The 19306-nt window shown below is 41.6% G+C and overlaps 1 protein-coding gene across 2 annotated transcripts in view; it reads right to left on the bottom strand.

Moving 5' to 3' along the window:
• Positions 1-11402: 11402 nt before the first annotated feature.
• Positions 11403-19306, bottom strand: part of LOC143765033 (uncharacterized) — a 38182-nt gene continuing 30278 nt past the window's right edge. For both annotated transcript variants that reach the window (XM_077251269.1, XM_077251271.1), the window contains one exon: positions 11403-12572. In XM_077251269.1, coding sequence (XP_077107384.1) covers positions 11458-12572 — 1115 coding nt within the window. In that variant the 3' untranslated portion in view covers positions 11403-11457. The remainder of the gene's footprint in view (positions 12573-19306) is intronic.

Raw genomic sequence — 19306 nt, 5'->3', positions numbered from 1 at the left:
TGTCTGTACTGTTACATACTTAGGCAGTTAACTGGTTCATGCAGCTTTACATGAACACCCGAGCCTTACACTATGGCTGGTCCAAATAACTAAAGCAATTGTTACCATCCACCTCTTGTGTCTCCCCTTTTCCTCATAGATTGTAAGCTTGCGAGCAGCAGGGCCCTCATTCCTCCTGGTATCTGTTTTGAACTGTGATGTCTGTTATGCTGTAATGTCTGTTGTCTGTATAAGTCCCCTCTATAAGTTGTAAAGCGCTGCGGAATATGTTGGCGCTATATAAATAAAATTATTATTATTATTATTATTATTATTATTAATAGCTGTTTTTTTGTCATTCTGCCTCACAAAAATATATCGGAATAAAAAGCGATCAAAAACTGTCACGTGTCCGAAAATGTTACCAATAAAAACGACAACTCATCCCGCAAAAAACAAGACCTCAAATGACTCTGTGGACCAAAATATGGAAAAATTATAGGTCTCAAAATGTGGAGACGCAAAAACGTTTTTGCTATAAAAAGTGTCTTTTAGTGTGTGACGGCTGCCAATCATAAAAATCCGCTATAAAAAATGCTATAAAAGTAAATCAAACCCCCCTTCATCACCCCCTTAGTTAGGGAAAAATAATAAAATAAAAAAAATGTATTTATTTCCATTTTCCCATTAGGGTTAGGGCTAGGGTTAGGGTTAGGGTTGGGGCTAGGGTTGGAGCTAAAGTTAGGGTTAGGGTTGGGACTAAAGTTAGGGTTAGGGCTAAAGTTAGGATTAGGGTTGGGGCTAAAGTTAGGGTTAGGGTTTGGATTACATTTACGGTTGGGATTAGGGTTGGGATTAGAGTTAGGGGTGTGTCAGGGTTAAAGGTGTGGTTAGGGTTACCGTTGGGATTAGGGTTAGGGGTGTGTTTGGATTAGGGTTTCAGTTAGAATTGGGGAGTTTCCACTGTTTAGGCACATCAGGGGCTCTCCAAACGCGACATGGCGTCCGATCTCAATTCCAGCCAATTCTGCATTGAAAAAGTAAAACAGTGCTCCTTCCCTTCCGAGCTTTCCCGTGTGCCCAAACAGGGGTTTACCCCAACATATGGGGCATCAGCGTACTCGGGACAAATTGGACAATAACTTTTGGGGTCCAAGTTCTCTTGTTACCCTTGGGGAAATATAAATTTGGGGGGCTAAAAATCAATTTTGTGGGAAAAAAAGATTTTTTATTTTCACGGCTCTGCGTTGTAAACTGTAGTGAAACACTTGGGGGTTCAAAGTTCTCACAACACATCTAGATAAGTTCCTTGGGAGGTCTAGTTTCCAATATGGGGTCACTTGTGAGGGGTTTCTACTGTTTGGGTACATCAGGGGCTTTGGAAATGCAACGTGACGCCTGCAGACCAATCCATCTAAGTCTGCATTCCAAATGGCACTCCTTCCCTCTCGAGCTCTGCCATGCGCCCAAACAGGGGTTCCCCCCCACATATGGGGTATCAGCGTACTCAGGACAAATTGGACAACAACATTTGGGGTCCAATTTATCCTGTTACCCTTGTGATAATACAAAACTTGGGGCTAAAAAATCATTTTTGTGAAAAAAAAAAAGAATTTTTATTTTCACGGCTTTGCGTTATAAACTGTAGTGAAACACTTGGGGGATCAAAGCTCTCAAAACACATCTAGATAAGTTCCTTAGGGGGTCTACTTTCCAAAATGGTGTCACTTGTGGGGGGGGTTTAATGTTTAGGCACATCAGGGGCTCTCCAAACACGACATGGCGTCCCATCTTAATTCCAGTCAATTTTGCATTGAAAAGTCAAATGGCGCTCCTTCCCTTCCGAGCTCTGCTATGCGCCCAAACAGTGGTTTACCCCCACATATGGGGTATCGGCGTACTCAGGACAAATTGCACAACAACTTTTGTGGTCTAATTTCTTCTCTTACCCTTGGGAAAATATAAAATTGGGGGCGAAAAGATAATTTTTGTGAAAAAATATGATTATTTTTACGGCTCTGCATTATAAACTTCTGTGAAGCACTTGGTGGGTCAAAGTGCTCACCACACATCTAGATAAGTTCCTTAAGGGGTCTACTTTCCAAAATGGTGTCACTTGTGGGGGGTTTCAATGTTTAGGCACATCAGGGGCTCTCCAAACGCAACATGGCGTTCCATCTCAATTCCAGTCAATTTTGCATTGAAAAGTCAAATGGCGCTCCTTCCCTTCCGAGCTCTGCGGTGCGCCCAAACAGTGGTTTACCCCCACATATGGGGTATCAGCATACTCAGCACAAATTGTACAACAACTTTTGGGGTCCATTTTCTCCTGTTACCCTTGGTAAAATAAAACAAAAATTGGAGCTGAAATAAATTTTGTGTAAAAAAAATGTACATGTTAATTTTTATTTAAACATTCCAAAAATTCCTGTGAAACACCTGAAGGGTTAATAAATTTCTTGAATGTGGTTTTGAGCACCTTGAGGGGTGCAGTTTTTAGAATGGTGTCACACTTGGGTATTTTCTATCATATAGACCCCTCAAAATGACTTAAAATCAGATGTGGTCCCTGAAAAAAAATGGTGTTGTAAAAATGAGAAATTGCTGGTCAACTTTTAACCCTTATAACTCCCTAACAAAAAAAAATTTTGGTTCCTAAATTGTGCTGATGTAAAGTAGACATGTGGGAAATGTTACCTATTAAGTATTTTGTGTGACATATCTCTGTGATTTAAGGGCATAAAAATTCAAAGTTGGAAAATTGCGAAATTTTGAAAATTTTTGCCAAATTTCCGTTTTTTTGCACAAATAAACGCAAGTTATATCAAAGAAATTTTACCACTATCATGAAGTACAATATGTCACGAGAAAACAGTGTCAGAATCGCCAAGATCCGTTGAAGCGTTCCAGAGTTATAACCTCATAAAGGGACAGTGCTCAGAATTGTAAAAATTGGCTCGGTCATTAAGGTGCAAACCACCCTTGGAGGTAAAGGGGTTAAGATGTAGGTGGACCTGGCGTAGGCTGAGGAGGTAACCAACACTGGTTTTGTTTTTGTTGGGGGTGTGCTCTGAAGACAGGCAGTGATATAATATGCTGGCCACTGTCTTTGTCTATACAGGCCATGTAGTACTTTGCCCTTTTTTGGTTGAAAACAATGAGGTGAGCATCAAATAGGGTACGTGGCCGTGTTTCTGCTGGTGGTGGTGTGTCTACTGAAGAGAGAGAGGATGTGGTAGATCTGTGCCTGCTATCAGGGCTGTGGAGTCTGAGTCTGTCCATTTTGGTGGAGTCGGTGTAAAATGGATCATGTCCGACTCCTAAAATATCTAATTGGGTACAGTAGTTCACTGCAGGATGTGCTGTAAATTTTTGAGAAATTTGTGAAAGTTATGAAATGTACTATAAATGCCTGTTCTATTCCTGATGTAAAGATTTAGGCTTTTAGTTTAGATGAATCTCTGCTGCCCTTTATGTACATGCTCAGTAGGGAAGCAGTGTTGTGGTGTCAAGAGTCGTGTAGTCGGGAGTCAGGGAAATTGAGGAATCATAAGTTTGGATTATTGACTCCACAGTCCTGCCTGCTATGTGCCCAAATGATACACCGTCCTCTAATGCACGCAGGCATCACTGCATTTTGTGTAATTTTGAAGGCAGGAGTATCGTTGGGCAAAAAGTGAGGCCAGAACAGGTAGAGGTGGTTTTAGACTGGTTGGCAGAGAGTGCCTTCAGTTCCTTTGCTTGGTCTTCCACCCGGTTCCCTGCTGAAAGTGCAGATTTTGCATCTGCTGCCCATGGGCATCTGTCTTCCATCTCACCCACTTGTAAATCAGGCTAACAGTCTGAGCACCAAGTCATGCAGCAGTCACTTCTGCTTTTTGATGACTCTACTGGCTATGGTTCCACGGGCCATCCACCTGGACCTGCCCAACAACTGGAAGAAAATGAGTGCACTAATGCCCAACCACTTGTTCTCTTGGAGTATGAGTATGTGGGAGGGGGTAGTGCAAACGGTCAGTGGCATCTCTGATGATGATGATGATGAAACACAGGTGCCAACTGCTGCATCTTTCCGCTGTATGTTGTCTGGCAAGGTGGGCAGGGGTAAGGACTGGGTGGAACATAATGCAGAAGATTATTTGTCATTTTTTTAGAGCACCATTGATTCTATGGTGCTGTACATGAAGAGAGGTTACATAAAAAGCATAAAAAGAAATTACAATGAACTCACAGTCAGACAGGTACATAGGGGACAGGACCCTACCCTTGTGGCCTTACACTCTACGGGATAATGGGGAAGGGAACACTAGGTTCAGGGGCTATAGCGGCTCTGGTGTTGGTGAGGTGTCAGCAGGGTCATTGGAAGATGAGGAAAAGATGTGTACTCCAGCTCCTTAAAATCTTGAAATTCTTTATTGGTGCATATAAATATAGCATGATTAAAATCCTTGCTCAAAGGTGGATGCAGTCATGAGGATAGACAACGCGTTTCGATCTATGTGATCTTAATCATGTCTAACAGCATATGAACATTGCCAGTATTCATAGTACTAAGAAACCAATCACTGTGAGTTTCACAATCACATGACTGAAAAGTCGCAGGTCCTACTATATAACCATCTCACAATAAAACTAAGTATTGATAAATAAAAACCGTTTAACAATAATGATAATATTTCATTTTTCTTATTTAAACCTAACAGTGATCTCGTTTGTAAAGTGTATATCCAATACGCTTCCCTGGTTAGGAGGCGTCTTTTGATATCCCCACCACGATTTGAGCATTTAACCAGTTCTATGCCCTGAACAGACATCGCTGCAATGTTACCTCCGTGGCAAGTAGCAAAATGTTTGGCAACCATAGATACATTTCTATTACCACAATAGAAATTACTTGTGTCTCTTATGTGTTCTGAGATTCTCGTTTTGAGCTTTCTGGTGGTACATCCCACATATGAAACTTTACACTGTGTACAATTGATCTTATATACCACGTTTTTAGAGTGGCAATTAATGAAGTCTCTAATTTTATAGCTTTTAGAGTTGTCATAATTAGTGAATGTATTGCCTAATTGGCTTGATGCACATGTGCTACATGTGATAGTGCCGCATTTATAGAAGCCTTTGCATTCCAACCATGTATTGGATCTAGATTTGGATGTATATTGGCTTGGAGAAATAAAGTCCCCTATGGTTGGAGCTCTTCTGGCTACTATATTTATGCCATCATTTAGTATATTTGACAAAATGTCATCCTGTTCTAAAATTGGTAGCCGCTTCTGTATAATGGATTTAATCTCATTAAAATGGGAACTATACTGAAGGCAAACATACGGTTTATTTTGTTTAACTGCCCTACTTTTTTTTAGATTTAAGATTGGATTTTAATAAATTTTCTCTATCTTTTTTATCTACCATATTTCGGGCTCTTTTTAAACACCATTTAGGATAACTGCACTTATCAAGTTGTATTTCCAAATTGTCAAATTCTCTTTCTCTATCTATTGCTTTGCTGCAGTTTCTCTTGAGTCTGGTGAATTTTCCCACCGGAATGCATTTAATTGTGTGGGGTGGGTGACTACTCTTGGCGTGTAGAACCGTATTTCCACTCATGGGTTTAATATGCGTTTTACTGTGAATAAATTTACCGCACTCACCCTCCAATTCCAGATCAAAAAACGATATACACTTTTTGTTGTGCCTGTACGTAAACTTAATACCAAAATCATTACCATTAACATATTCCATGAATTCAGGTATGGCAGACACATCGCCCCCCCAAATAATGAGGGTGTCGTCGATGTATCTGCGATAACAGAACAAATAATCAAGAAACGGGTTATCAACAGAATAAATGTACACAGATTCCCAAAAAGCCATAGTCAGGTTTGCAAGCGATGGGGAGTACTTAGCTCACATAGGAACTCCAGTCCTTTGTCTGTAAATTGTCTTATTAAATGAAAAAAACATTATGCTTAAGTAAGAAAAATGTCACTTGCAATATATACTGTATCAGATCCTGTGAATAAAGATTATAATTATTCAGATGAAACTCTAAGGCTCTCATGGCAACATCATGTGGTATGCTCGTGTAAAGTGAAATTACATCACAACAGAGCCACGAAAAGCCTTCTTGCCATGTTTTTCTGGAGAAAGTTCTTAGTACTTCTCTAGAGTCCTTGATGTAACCTGGCGTCCTTCTTACTAACGGTTGCAATAATCAATCCAACCACTCACACATTTGTTCAGTCATAGATCCGACCGCTGAAACTATGGGTCTAACGGGTGGTATGCCATTACCCTTATGGACTTTGGGAAGTCCAAATAGTGTTGGTAAAATAGGAAATGGTACATAGAAATACTCTGCTTGTTTTTTATGTAAAACACCCAAACTTAAGCCTTCGTCAATCATTTTACTAATCTTTAAATTGTATTCCTTAGTAGGATTGCTGTTAAGTTTTTCATATGTGTTGTAATCTGCAAGGTGTTCTTCCACTTTAGTGATGTAATCTACTTCATTTAAAATGACAATCATTCCTCCTTTGTCATCCTTTTTATCACAACATTCTTCATGTCTTAATTCTTGGAGAGCTTTTTTCTGATTAAATGTCAGATTGGATCTTTTGGTAAATATTTTTTGACCACATTCTTCTTTTAATTTTCTCAAATCTCTTTCTATCATTTCTTGGAAATCCTCCATACAATCCACTCTGGTCTGTATTGGATAGAAATAAGGATTTTTTACTTTGAGGCCATCAGATTGATTCTTTTTTTCTTTTTCCATTGGGATTTGTTCAGATGATAGGTCTTGCAGAGTAATAAGCTGGTCATTGCAAGCAGTAAGCTGTCCTGAAGACATGGGTTTTCAAGATCCACTTGAAATTTCAGAATGTAGGGGATAATCGGATGTGTTGGGCCACAGAATTCTACAGGATGTGGGATACTTGAGACAAGTCTTTCAGGCGATTGAATGAAGAATGTACGATTGTGGAGGAGAAAAGGAGGTCTTGGAAGGAACAGAGATTACATGGTATGAGATATCGTGAGAGTAGTTCAGAGATATGTGGAGGAGACAGATTATGGATGGCTTCGTAGGTTAGTGTTAGTAGCTTGCTTAAAGTGGATAAATTGTAGAACTGGGAGACAATGAAGGGATTTGCAGAGGGGAGAAGTGGAGGAGTAGCAAGAACAGAAGTGGATTAGAAGTGCAGCAGGGTTAAGGACAGACGAGAGGTGTGATGATGCTAGATTCCACATGGAGTCCACACCCTCAGAGTTATGTAGGCAGTTCAGAGGAAGAGGTGGTGGTCAGACTGCCCCAGCTGCACAGCAAAAGAGGAATCGGTGCAAAGGCTTGCTATTAAGTTGGCTGCTACTGAGCACGGCGGCCAGCCCCTAGCTATTATGTCAGCTGCTATAAAGCACTGAGTCTGACCCCTATCCATTAAGTTGGCTCCTACTGCACACCGTGGCCGTCCCCTAGCTATTAACTCAGCTGTCTGTTCATTCTGCCTCCTCCTCCTACTCCACCTCCTAGACCGTCTCCTCATCCGGTCAGAAAGTGAGGGCTGTCAATGCATGCTTTTCGTGTTCTCACCCTGCTGCTGCTCGCCTGTTTGCACTGCAGCTTCACTTCTGCCTTCCCACTCACAGCATCATATGTCACGCACCCACAAGGTGGAACTCGCACATGCTGGAAAGACTGTGCATGCAGCATTAGGCAATACTGTAGTTTGAGATGCAGCACGCACGGGTGACTTGCTCTGCAGAACATCACCACTTCACGACCAATGAGTGGCCTTTTTTGCAAGACGTGTGTCGTGTTGCGCAGCTTTGAGGACTCTACCAACATGGCCTGCACTGATGATGCCATCATCCTTAGCATTACTATCCAACTTCTCTGCCTCCTAGAAAAACAAAGCTTCAAATGATGATGGATGAGATGGGGGCACAGGTGGAAGAGGAGGAAAAGGGACCATGCACAACTTTATCAGGCCACAAGTCTTTCAGGATGGGTTGCTGTACCAACGTTGGCTAGGTACACAACAGTCCAGCCAGGAGACAGTTTTGGAGGATGAGTAGAAGGAGATGGAAGATGAGGCACAATTGTGTACAGAGAAGGGTGACACTCAAAGCAGCTCCCTAGCATCACTGGAGCGTCGCTGAGGGGATACAGACGATAGGGCACAGACAATACACACACCTCCCACCAAGGACAGCTTGTCATTGCCTCTCGGCAACATGGCACACATTAGGCAATACATGCTGCTGTGACCGAGCAATGACCATCGAGTTGCCGGGATTGTTAAAAGTGCTGATTGCTGTTTGGCCACCCTGCTGTATCCCCACTACAACCACAACATGCCATCCTTATTTCTGTCACTGGAGTGTGATACTTAAATGTGGGAATACAAGCACACGCTGATAGACACACTACTGATGGCATCCTCACCTGACAGCGGGGCTCAGTGGAAGCACAAGACATAGGGGGAGGAGAAAGTCCCTAACGCAGCTGAAAAGGTAGGGTTAGCTTTGCAAAAATGTGTGAAACCTTACTCAGCACGTCACAACATTCAGCACCATCATCTGATATAGTCTGTAATAGCAAGAGGCAGCGTTTAGGTTATGCCTGTGTACCAACTCACTTTTTAATTAATAGGTTAGACACTAAAAAAAAAAAAAAAACTTCCTACCGGTTCATTTACAAACTAGATTTCCTGACACCACAGTCCCTAGGGGTGCCTGTGGGTACAAAGATAGCCCTAAACAAAGAATTATTAGACAGTAACTCGGACCTAAACTTCCAAAATGGCCGGCGACTAGATTCGCGTTTCTCCTAAAGAACAGGAGGGCACAGCAGAGTTTGTGTGTCACAACTCTGTTGTTGAGTATTCCGGGACCAGGGGTTCCTTCCCTGTCCCCAACACTAGGGGCACCCTAGCTTTTCCTGTTCCAAGGATTACTTTTGATGGTTCAGACACTGAGGCCATGTACCTTACCTTAGTTCCAGAACATGCACTCAGTCTGTACCCTTCCCCCACCCAGGGAAGAGGGGAGTAGTTGTGTACCATAATACACCAACCAGACTAACAAGGTAATACAAACAAGGATACATGAAATACCAATCATACAAATATACTCACACAAACACCAGGGAGTGGAGGATGGGGAAAAACCAAAGTAGGAGAAGAAGGGGATTAGCACACAATCAAAACCTTGCAACAGTCTTAGATAAATCCACAAAATGCCTTCTCAAACAACAACAAAGCACCATCTCCTAAACCATGCAGGATGAAGCTAGCTCTCGCACTGACTGCTTGCAAGGGTACCGAATATATAGAAGAGGGTAGTGGCTAACAGTAAACAGTTGAGAGCCTTAATGCAGGAAAGCTACCAAGAGCTCTCAACTGAGCAAATTAACCCTTGCACTGCTAAAAGAAACCTGCACCATTTAATATGAAGGTGAAGGGTTTCTAATCAGTGCAGGAGTAGGAGACATCAGAAGCTGTGGTTTTCTGGCTACTCTCTGTCACGGTAAACCCGTGACAGTACCCCACCTTCAAAGAGGGACCTCCGTAACCTCAGAACTGGGTTTATCAGGGTCTGCCAAGTGAAAAGACCAGATCAACATAGCTACATGACCATCAGATGCTGGTTCCCACAGCCTTTCTTCAGGACCGTAACCATTACAGTGTACCAGATACTGAAGCGACCGACGAACTAAGCAAGAATAAACGATCTTAGCTATTTGAAGTTTCCATCCACAATGACCAAAGATGGCGGTAGCGGTGATGGTACAGGACGCAATGTATTTTTTGAGTAGAGATCGATAAAATACATTATGAATCCTAAAGCTGGACGACAAAGCAATGCTACATAATTGACGAATGCCACAATGTTATAAGGACCGATAAACCTGGGACCAAGTTTCCAAGAGAGAACCTTCAACTTAATGTTCCTCGAGGACAACCACACCAAGTCACCAAAACACAGGTTTGGACCCCCCATACGTCTCTGATCGGCCACACTCTCATATTTTGACCCCATCTTTCTCAAATTATCAAGAACCCCTTGCCATGTAGACGTAATTGATGATGAAAACCGTTCTTCCTCAGGTATTCCTAATGATTCCTATTAAATGAGCTTAACTGAGGATGAAACCGGTATGCGCCGAAGATTGGAGACTTACCAGTAGACTCGTGACAATGATTATTTAACGCAAATTCAGCTAGAGGTAAGTAAGAAACCCAATCCTCCTGATTCTCAGACACAAATCACCTAAGATAAGTCTCAAGATTTTGGATAACATGATCAGCTTGCCCATTTGACTGTGGGTGAAATGATGTAGAGAATGCCAGAAGGATCCCCAAACGAGTACAAAACTCCCTCCAAGTATCTGAGAGGCCTCCGCAGAACTGGCACATAGGAGCTGCATCATTCTACAGCACATCGGTGGATCACTGCCGGAACTTGGAACTATAAACCTCAGCGGTGCGGACCCCTTGTGTAAGATTCATGATCCTTGCATCCGCAATCTGGATTATTTCTGATTTGTCACAGATTATCCCTAAGGGTTCAAAAATGCATGAACAATAGACCATTCTGGGGCTAGTAGGAAGAAAGAAAATGCCCAAGTCTGAGGGCCCCTCACAGTAGGCACAATTATTCCCACCCGCTGGGACTCATTCCCTGAAGACCAGGATTGAAAGGTAAAAAATACTATACAGCGCTCCCTGCATATCCTAAATTGGTCTTTTTTCCCTAAAAATGTATCAGGTAGTGCAACTACTGGTTTGGGAGAGACCACCTGCTCATCAGAAGGTAATGAAGCAATATCTACAGTCGGTAGCAGAGCGCTTTGGGAGGCACCCATAGTACTAGAAAACTGATCTTGCAGCTGGGACTGTTAAGATTCTATCTTCTGATGCTCACTGGCCAGACCTTGGACCATCTGGGTCAGATTTGCCACCTGATCACAAAGTGTATGAACTGGATCCATTGGTCGGGGAGAAATAAAGCGTACGCCAGACGTAATGTGATGCTAGTCACTACTCCCGGACAGGCCATGAGCCAGGGTACTAAAACGTACCGGGGTCAAATACCAAGAGAGCACATAGTAAACTAAACGGAAAAGACAAAAGTGAAGTCAGGTCACGGTCTGATGTCAAAATACCAGGAAGATAGCAGATCAGAGCAAAGCGGCTTCGAAAACGGACGGTTAGAATGAGGTCCAAGGTCAGGCAGAAAAAGGTTAACAAGGCAAACCACTGAGCAGATATTACATAAGGTATAGGTCTGGAACTGACAGCTCAGCTAAGTAGTTGAGAAATCACCTGGAATAGGAAACACCTGAAAGAAGATCAGCATCAGATTGGACAACTGAGCTGTCAGTCAATGCACCAAAAACACACATAGCAGAGGAATCATGACATTCTGATGTTTATTAAAAGTTGATTTCCATGGAAAGTATTTCCCACATTAATAACATGAAAAATGCTTCTCCTCTGTGTGGGTTCTCTGGTGGCTATCAAGATGTGCTTTCTGGTTAAAACATTTCCCACATTCTGAACAAGAAAAAAACTTCTTCCCTGTGTGAGTTCTCTGGTGCTTAACCAAATCTGATTTCTGGATAAAACATTTGCCACATTCTGAACATGAAAAAGGCTTCTCCCCTGTGTGACTTCTATGGTGCATAGCAAAATGGGATTTCCGTGTAAAACATTTCCCACATTCTGAACAGGAAAAAGGCTTCTCCCCTGTGTGAGTTCTCTGGTGCTTAACTAAATCTGATTTCTGTGTAAAACACTTCCCACATTCTGAACATGAAAAAGGCTTCTCCCCTGTGTGTTTCCTTTGGTGTATAACAAGATATGACTTCTGATTAAAATATTTCCCACATTCTGAACAGGAAAAAGGCTTCTCTCCTATATGAATTCTCAGGTGCTTAGCAAAATTTGATTTGTGTGTAAAATATTTCCCACATTCTGAACAGGAAAAAGGCTTTTCTCCTGTGTGAGTTCTCTGGTGATTAACCAAATCTGATTTCTGTGTAAAATACTTCCCACATTCTGAACAGGAAAAAGGCTTCTCCCCTGTGTGAGTTCTCTGGTGCTTAACCAAATCTGATTTCTGTTTAAAACATTTCCCACATTTTGAACATGAAAAAGGCTTCTCCCCTGTGTGAATTCTCTGGTGCTTAACCAAATCTGATTTCTGGATAAAACGTTTTCCACATTCTGAACATGAAAAAGGCTTCTCCCCTGTGTGAGTTCTCTGGTGCTTAACCAAATCTGATTTCAGGTTAAAACATTTCCCACATTCTGAACATGAAAAAGGCTTCTCCCCTGTGTGAATTCTCTGGTGATTAATAAAATGTGATTTTTGTGTAAAACATTTCCCACATTCTGAACAGGAAAAAGGCTTCTCCCCTGTGTGAGTTCTCTGGTGCTTAACCAAATCTGATTTCTGTGTAAAACATTTCCCACATTCTGAACATGAAAATGGCTTCTTCCCTCTCTGACTTCTCTGGTGCATAACAAAATGTGATTTCTGTGAAGATGCCAGTTGTACCTCTGATCTCCTGGTGCAGTCACCTACCAAAAATAAAACAAATAATTACTTTATAATAAAATAACCTTGAATTTTATATTTTTGAACATTTCTACCGAAACTATCCATAAAAATAGCAAGTTATGCAAAAATACTGAATTATTCACCAAGACAATGACAATTCAGTCTAATAGAAAACATGGCTTCCTTAAATCATTCCAGCAATATCCGCTCCCCCAAAGTCAAATCTTTCCCTCGCGTCTGAGTCTTGCAGTGTTAGCATCCATGTATTTGGCATTACTATAGGGAGAAGAACCAACTTAATTTACGGTGTGCATCCTGGAGCACAATCTGAGCGCTATATGTTGGGCAATAAAATGGCAAATGTGCAATTTTCACTCTCCAATATCTGCTGTGTAGTAATTTCCAGAAAGTGGTTGTGGATTCAAAATAGTCACTACTCCTACAGATTAATTTACTGAGACTTAAAATTTCCAAAATAGAGTCACTTTATGGGGATTTCTACTGCTCTGGTTTTCTGATATTTTGTCAGGGCTTCTGCTAATGGTGTGTCCCATCTCCTCTGGGACCTGCCCCTATGATGTCTGCTTCTGTCACCAGGAGCCTTATTCACTCTGCATGCAGTGTTGGTAATGGAGGAGATGTTGGAACAAGAAGCTCCGGGCGGTGCAGTCTCTGTCCAGCCATTAAGATTAGGGTTGCTAGGGCCAGTAGTACCATCCAGTCTGGCAGTATGGGTGTGTGCTGTCCAGCTGCAGTAATCTGCTACCTGCTTCCACCAATTGGACCGCACCGCACCCTACTAAAGATCAAAGCATATTGCTGGAGCAGCCTTGTTCTCCTCTGGTTCAGTACCTCTATGCTCAGCTCCCGGCTTGTACAGCTCTGGCAAAAATAAAGAGACTACCACATCAAATGGGCAGCCCAATCTCTAGGCCTGAACCCCATTGAAAAGCTCTGGAATGTAATCAAGAGGATGATGGATAGTCACAAGCCATCAAAGAAAGAACTGCTCAAATATTTGCACCAGAAGCAGTGTGAAAGACTGGTGGAAAGCATGCCAAGACGTATGAAAGCTGTGATTAAAAATCATGGTTTTTTCTTAAAAAATTGATTTCTGAACTCTTCCTGAGTTAAAACATAATTATTGTTCTTTCTAAATGATTATGAGATTGTTTTATTTGCATTATTTGAGGTCTGAAAACACCTGGGGTTTTTTTCATTTTGATTATTTTTCTTTGTCAGAAAAAAATACAAAATTTATTGCTTGGAAATTCGGAGACATGTTGTCAGAAGTTTATAGAATAAAAGAACAATTTACATTTTACTCAAAAATATACCTATAAAGAGAAAAATCAGACAAACTAAACATTTTGCAGTGGTCTCTTAATTTTTGCCAGAGCTGTATATTTGTTTGCTGTTGTAACACCGGCCCATTTACTGACTACCCTTGCATCTTTTGATTTTTGTATTTTCTCTGCTTTCCTGGTTCTGACTCAGCTATCTGACTATTCTTGATATCTCATGCCACAGAACAGCAAGTAACACCGTGGCCAAAGCATAGGGGTCTCTGTGTAAGTACAGATTCTTGTAGAGGGGTAAAAGGGTGATGAGTAAGGTAACCCGTGGGATCTAGAAAACGGAGTAGATAGCGCAAAGCCTGTTCATGGTGGCCATCTTTTGAGCTGCCAGGTGACCATGAACAGTGCCCCCAATACATTGTGTCTGCAAACTATTCCAGCAAGATCTGCATTCAAATAGCTAAGCAGCACACCTTCTCTTCTTAACTTGCCATGTGCAAAGACAGTAGTGTACAACCATTTATAGGGTATTGTCGGATTCAAGAGAATTTTGAAAATAATTTGTTAGTTCCATTTGTTTCCTATTATCGATTGTGAAGAATTCCAAAGTTATCACCATATAAAGTGACACACGTCAGATTTGAAAAATGGGCACTGATTAACCACCAATACGCCTTTTAACAGCGGTAGTTAAGGGTACTTAAACCACAGCGCCATTAATTAATGGTGCTGTGGAAAAAGTGTATAGTGCCCCCCAGAGTCGGAATTTCTCCGGGGTCTTGGCTGCTGGGAGTAGCCGAGGCCACAGAGAACATGATTCGGGTCGGTTTTTACTGACCCCAAGGTTGCGATCGCCGTTATTAACGGCGACCACAAAAAAGTGTAATTTGCCATTTAATTTCGTTCTTCTCTGATGTGATCGCACATCAGAAAAGAGAGAAATAGGGTCCCCGATCCCACCTGTACCTCCCGGTGTCCCACGGTATGCCTGGGCCTGCTTTCATCCTCCTGTGTCCCCCCACGTCTTCTTCTGGGAGGAAAATGGCGGGCACATGCGCAGTACGCCTGTCGAAATCTGCCGGCCGGCATCGGGCAACAATAGGGAGATTTTTCCTTTTGGTTCATTTTGGTCACCGTGATAGACCCTATCACAGTGATCAAAATAAAAAAATATTAAATTAACCCCCCTTTATCACCCCCATAATTAGGGAAAAATAATAAAATAAAGAAAATATATCTATTTATTTCCATTTTCCCATTAGGGTTACAGTTGGGCTAAAGTGAGTTGAGCTAAAGTGAGTTGGGAAACAGTTAGGGTTAGGGTTGTGGCTAAAGTTAGGGTTAGGTTTGGGATTAGGGTTAGAGTTGGGATTAGGGATGGAATTAGGGTTAGAGTTGGGATTAGGATAAAGGTTCCGGTTGGGATAAGGGTTAAGGTTGGGATTAGGGTTAGGGTTTGGATGAGGGTTGGGATTAGGTTTGTGGTTAGGGTTGGGATTAGGGTAATGATTAGGGTTGGGATTAGGATTAGCGGTGTGTTGGGGTTAGGGTCGTGGTTATGGTTAGGGTTGGGGATGTTATTAGGGTTATGGTTTGGGATTAGGGTTGTGTTGGGGTTAGGGTTGTAGTTAGAATTGGGGGGTTTCCACTGTTTAGGCACATCAGGCGCTTTTCAAATACGACATGGCGTCCGATCTCAATTTCAGCCAATTCTGCATTGAAAAAGTCAAACGGCGCTGCTTCCCTTCCGAGCTCTGGTTAGGGTTGAGATTAAGGTTGGGAAAGATATTAGGGTTATGGTTTGGGTTGGGATTAGGGTTCTGTTGGGGTTAGGGTTGTAGTTAGAATTGGGGGGTTACCACTGTTTAGATACATCAGGGGTTCTCCAAAAGTGACATGGTGCCACCATTGAATCCAGACAATTTTGCATTGAAAAAGTGAAATGGTGCTCCCTCCATTCTGAGCTCTGCCGTGCACCCAAACAGTAGCTTACCCCCACATATGGGGCATCAGCATACTCAGAACAAATTGGACAACAACTTTTGGGGTCCAACTACTCCTGTTACCCTTGGGAAAATAAAAATGTGGGCTAAAAAAATCATTTTTTTGGAAAAAAAAGTGATTTTTTATTTTCACGGCTCTGCGTTATAAACTTCTGTGAAGCACTTGGGAGTTCAAGACAAGCTCTGTGGGGTGTCTAGTTTCCAAAATGGGGTCACTTATGAGGGTTTATACTGTGTAGGGACCCCAAGGGCTCTGCAAACGCAACATGATGCCCGCAGACCATTCCATCAAAGTCTGCATTCAAAAATGTCACTACTTCTCTTCCGAGCCCCAACGTGTGCCCAAACAGTAGTTTTCTCCCACATATGGGGTACCAGCGTACTAAGGACAAACTAGACAACAACGTTTGGGGTCCAATTTCTCCTGTTACCCTTGTGAAAATAAAAAATTGCGGGCTAAAAATAATTTTTGTGGAAAACAAAATGATTATTTATTTTCACGGCTCTGCGTTATAAACTTCTGTGAAGCACTTGGGGGTTCAAAGTGCTCACCACACATCTAGATAAGTTACTTAAGGGGTTTAATTTCCAAAATTGTGTCCCTTGTGGGGGTTTCCACTGTTTAGGCACATCAGGGGCTCTCCAAACGCGACATGGCGTCCGATCTCAATTTCAGCCAATTCTGCATTGAAAAAGTCAAACGGCGCTCCTTCCCTTCCGAGCTCTGCCGTGCGCCCAAACAGTGGTTTACCCCCACATATGGTGTATCGGCGTACTCAGGACAAATTGTACAACAAATTTTGTGGTTAATTTTCTCTTTCTACACTTGTGAAAATAAAAAAATTTTGTTCTGAAGTAAAATGTTTGTACAAAAAGTTAAATGTTAATTCTTTCCTTCCGCATTGCTTCAGTTCCTGTGTAGCACATAAAAGGTTAATAAACTTCTTGAATGTTGTTTTGAGCACCTTGAAAGGTGCAGTTTTTAGAATGGTGTCACTTTTGGGTATTTTCTGTCATGTACACCCCTCAAAGTGACTTTAAATGGAATGTGGTCCATAAAAAAAAATGGTTTTGTAAATTTTGTTGTAAAAATGAGAAATCGCTGGTCAACTTTTAACCCTTATAACTTCCTAAAAAAAAAAATTTGTTTACAAAATTGTGCTGATGTAAAGTATACATGTGGGAAATGTTATTTATTAAGTATTTTGTGTGACATATCTCTCTGATTTAAGGGCATAAAAATTAAAAGTTTGAAAATTACAACATTTTAAATTTTTTTGCCATATTTCCATTTTTTTCAAAAATAAACACAAGACATATCAAATAAATTTTACCACTAACATGAAGTACAATGAGTCCCGAAAAAACATTCTCAGAATCAGTGGGATCCGTTAAAGCGTTCCAGAGTTATAATCACATAAAATGACAGTGGTCAGAATTGTAAAAATTGGCCTGGTCATTAAGCTGCAAATTGGCTCTGACACAAAGGGGTTAAAAAACCACAAAACTGGCTTCAGGAAGTGGTTAAATCAAGAGTATTTTGGGCACTAAATACTGTAGTCAAAAACTGACTATAGACAACAACACATCTACTGATGATGATCAAACGCAACAGTCTTCTTAAATAAAAAATGAGTAACTAGTGGTGAAACCTCTCTGGGGTAATTAGTGTATGGGGTTTGGTGGCTCTTGGCAATCTAAACTATCGTTTATCTAAGGCCAATATTTTCTGTCAGATGAATTTCAAGAAGAAATATTAGACATTTAAAGAGAACTTTTTATAATAGTGAAGAGCTGATGTGTCTTAAATTTAGATCTCGGGCATTTGGCAGAGGAAATAGAGACCTCTTTTTTAAAGATACTGGGGTATTGTAGACTCACATGAGTGAGGTAGGCCGATCCCACCACAATCAAACTATTATGCAGAAAGAACCAGTAAAAAGAGACTTTTTTTATTCTATGTAGCATCTTTAGCAACAACATATGTTTGAGAGGAGAGCTCCAACACTAAACCGGAGTTGCACTCATTTATGGTGGACCATTGGAGTTACTGTGAGTTCTGACCAGAAGAGTAGAGAAAGTATTAGTGCTCCCCATTTCAGGAGAGATTGTGTTGTAATCTGATTTCCTTGGGATCGAAAACATAATGTAATTTATGATGTGTGTTATGATCCTTAGTGGTTGAGGATCACAAATTACTCCGGCTAAGTAACAAACATAGGACAAGCTCTAGGGAGGTGGCAAACTGGACTGACCGCAAATCTGAACCTATCCAAACACACTAGAAGTAGCCGGTGAACGTGCCTAAAAATCCTGGACGTCTCGAGCCAGCCTGAGGAACTAACTACCCCTAGAGAGAAAGAAAGACCTCTCTTGCCTCCAGAGAAATAATCCCAAAAGATATAGAAGCCCCCAACAGATAATAACGGTGAGGTAAGAGGAAGGCACATACACAGGGGTGAAAGCAGATTCAGCAAATGAGGCCCACTAATACTAGATAGCAGAAAATAGAAAAGGGAATCTATGCGGTCAGTAAAAAACCCTTACAAAATATCCACTCTGAGATTTCAAGAACCCTCACACCAACTAACGGTGTGGGGGGAGAAACTCAGTCCCCTAGAGCAACCAGCAAGCGAGGAAATCACATTTTAGCGAGCTGGACTAAAAACATAATGAACACTGATAATCAAAAAATGATCAAACAAAAACTTAGCTTGTCTTGGAGAGACTGGGAGCAAGGTAGCCACAAGGAATCTGAAGAGCACTGAATACATTGATAGCAGGCAAGGAACTGAGTCTCCAGGTGAGCTAAATAGGAAACCAACCAAGGATAATGAACCAGCTGATGCAGCCAACCTGCAGAAAGACAACACTACACAGTACCGCTTGTGACCACTAGAGGGAGCCCAAAAATAGAATTCACAACAGATGTGGAGTGAATCCATGAAACCAGGGCTCGAGCCATGCCAAAACTCCTGGTGGTGTGAATAAATGTATATTACAGCCATCAACCACGCACAGCTTAGAGTTATATCATGCAGTATACTATAGGAAGTGTGGATTAAAAACTGCGCTTCCGTAATAATGAGGTTTCAGTTGGTAGTAGACATAAAACAGTGGTTTATTCAACACGTTTCAGGGCTCTTATGGCCCCTTCTTCAGGAATTACCACATACAACATGTTGTATGTGGTAATTCCTGAAGAAGGGGCCATAAGAGCCCTGAAACACATTGAATAAACCACTGTTTTATGTCTACTACCAACTGAAACCTCATCATTATTATGGCATCGTGGATTTAAATCCACACTTCCTATAGTATACTGCTTCATGGTCGGTGACCGGCTTGTGAATCTGCGGCAGCCGAAATCTGTACATGCCTGCTTTCAGCTTCACCAGGTGAGCGATTTTCTTGGTGATTCCTCCATTCTTTTGTGAGAAATGACCCTATTTA

Source organism: Ranitomeya variabilis, chromosome 4 (genome assembly GCF_051348905.1).
Source record: "Ranitomeya variabilis isolate aRanVar5 chromosome 4, aRanVar5.hap1, whole genome shotgun sequence".
Taxonomy (NCBI): Eukaryota; Metazoa; Chordata; class Amphibia; order Anura; family Dendrobatidae; genus Ranitomeya; species Ranitomeya variabilis.
The sequence above is the reverse complement of the archived record's forward strand: the minus strand, read 5'-3'. Positions and strand labels throughout refer to the sequence as shown.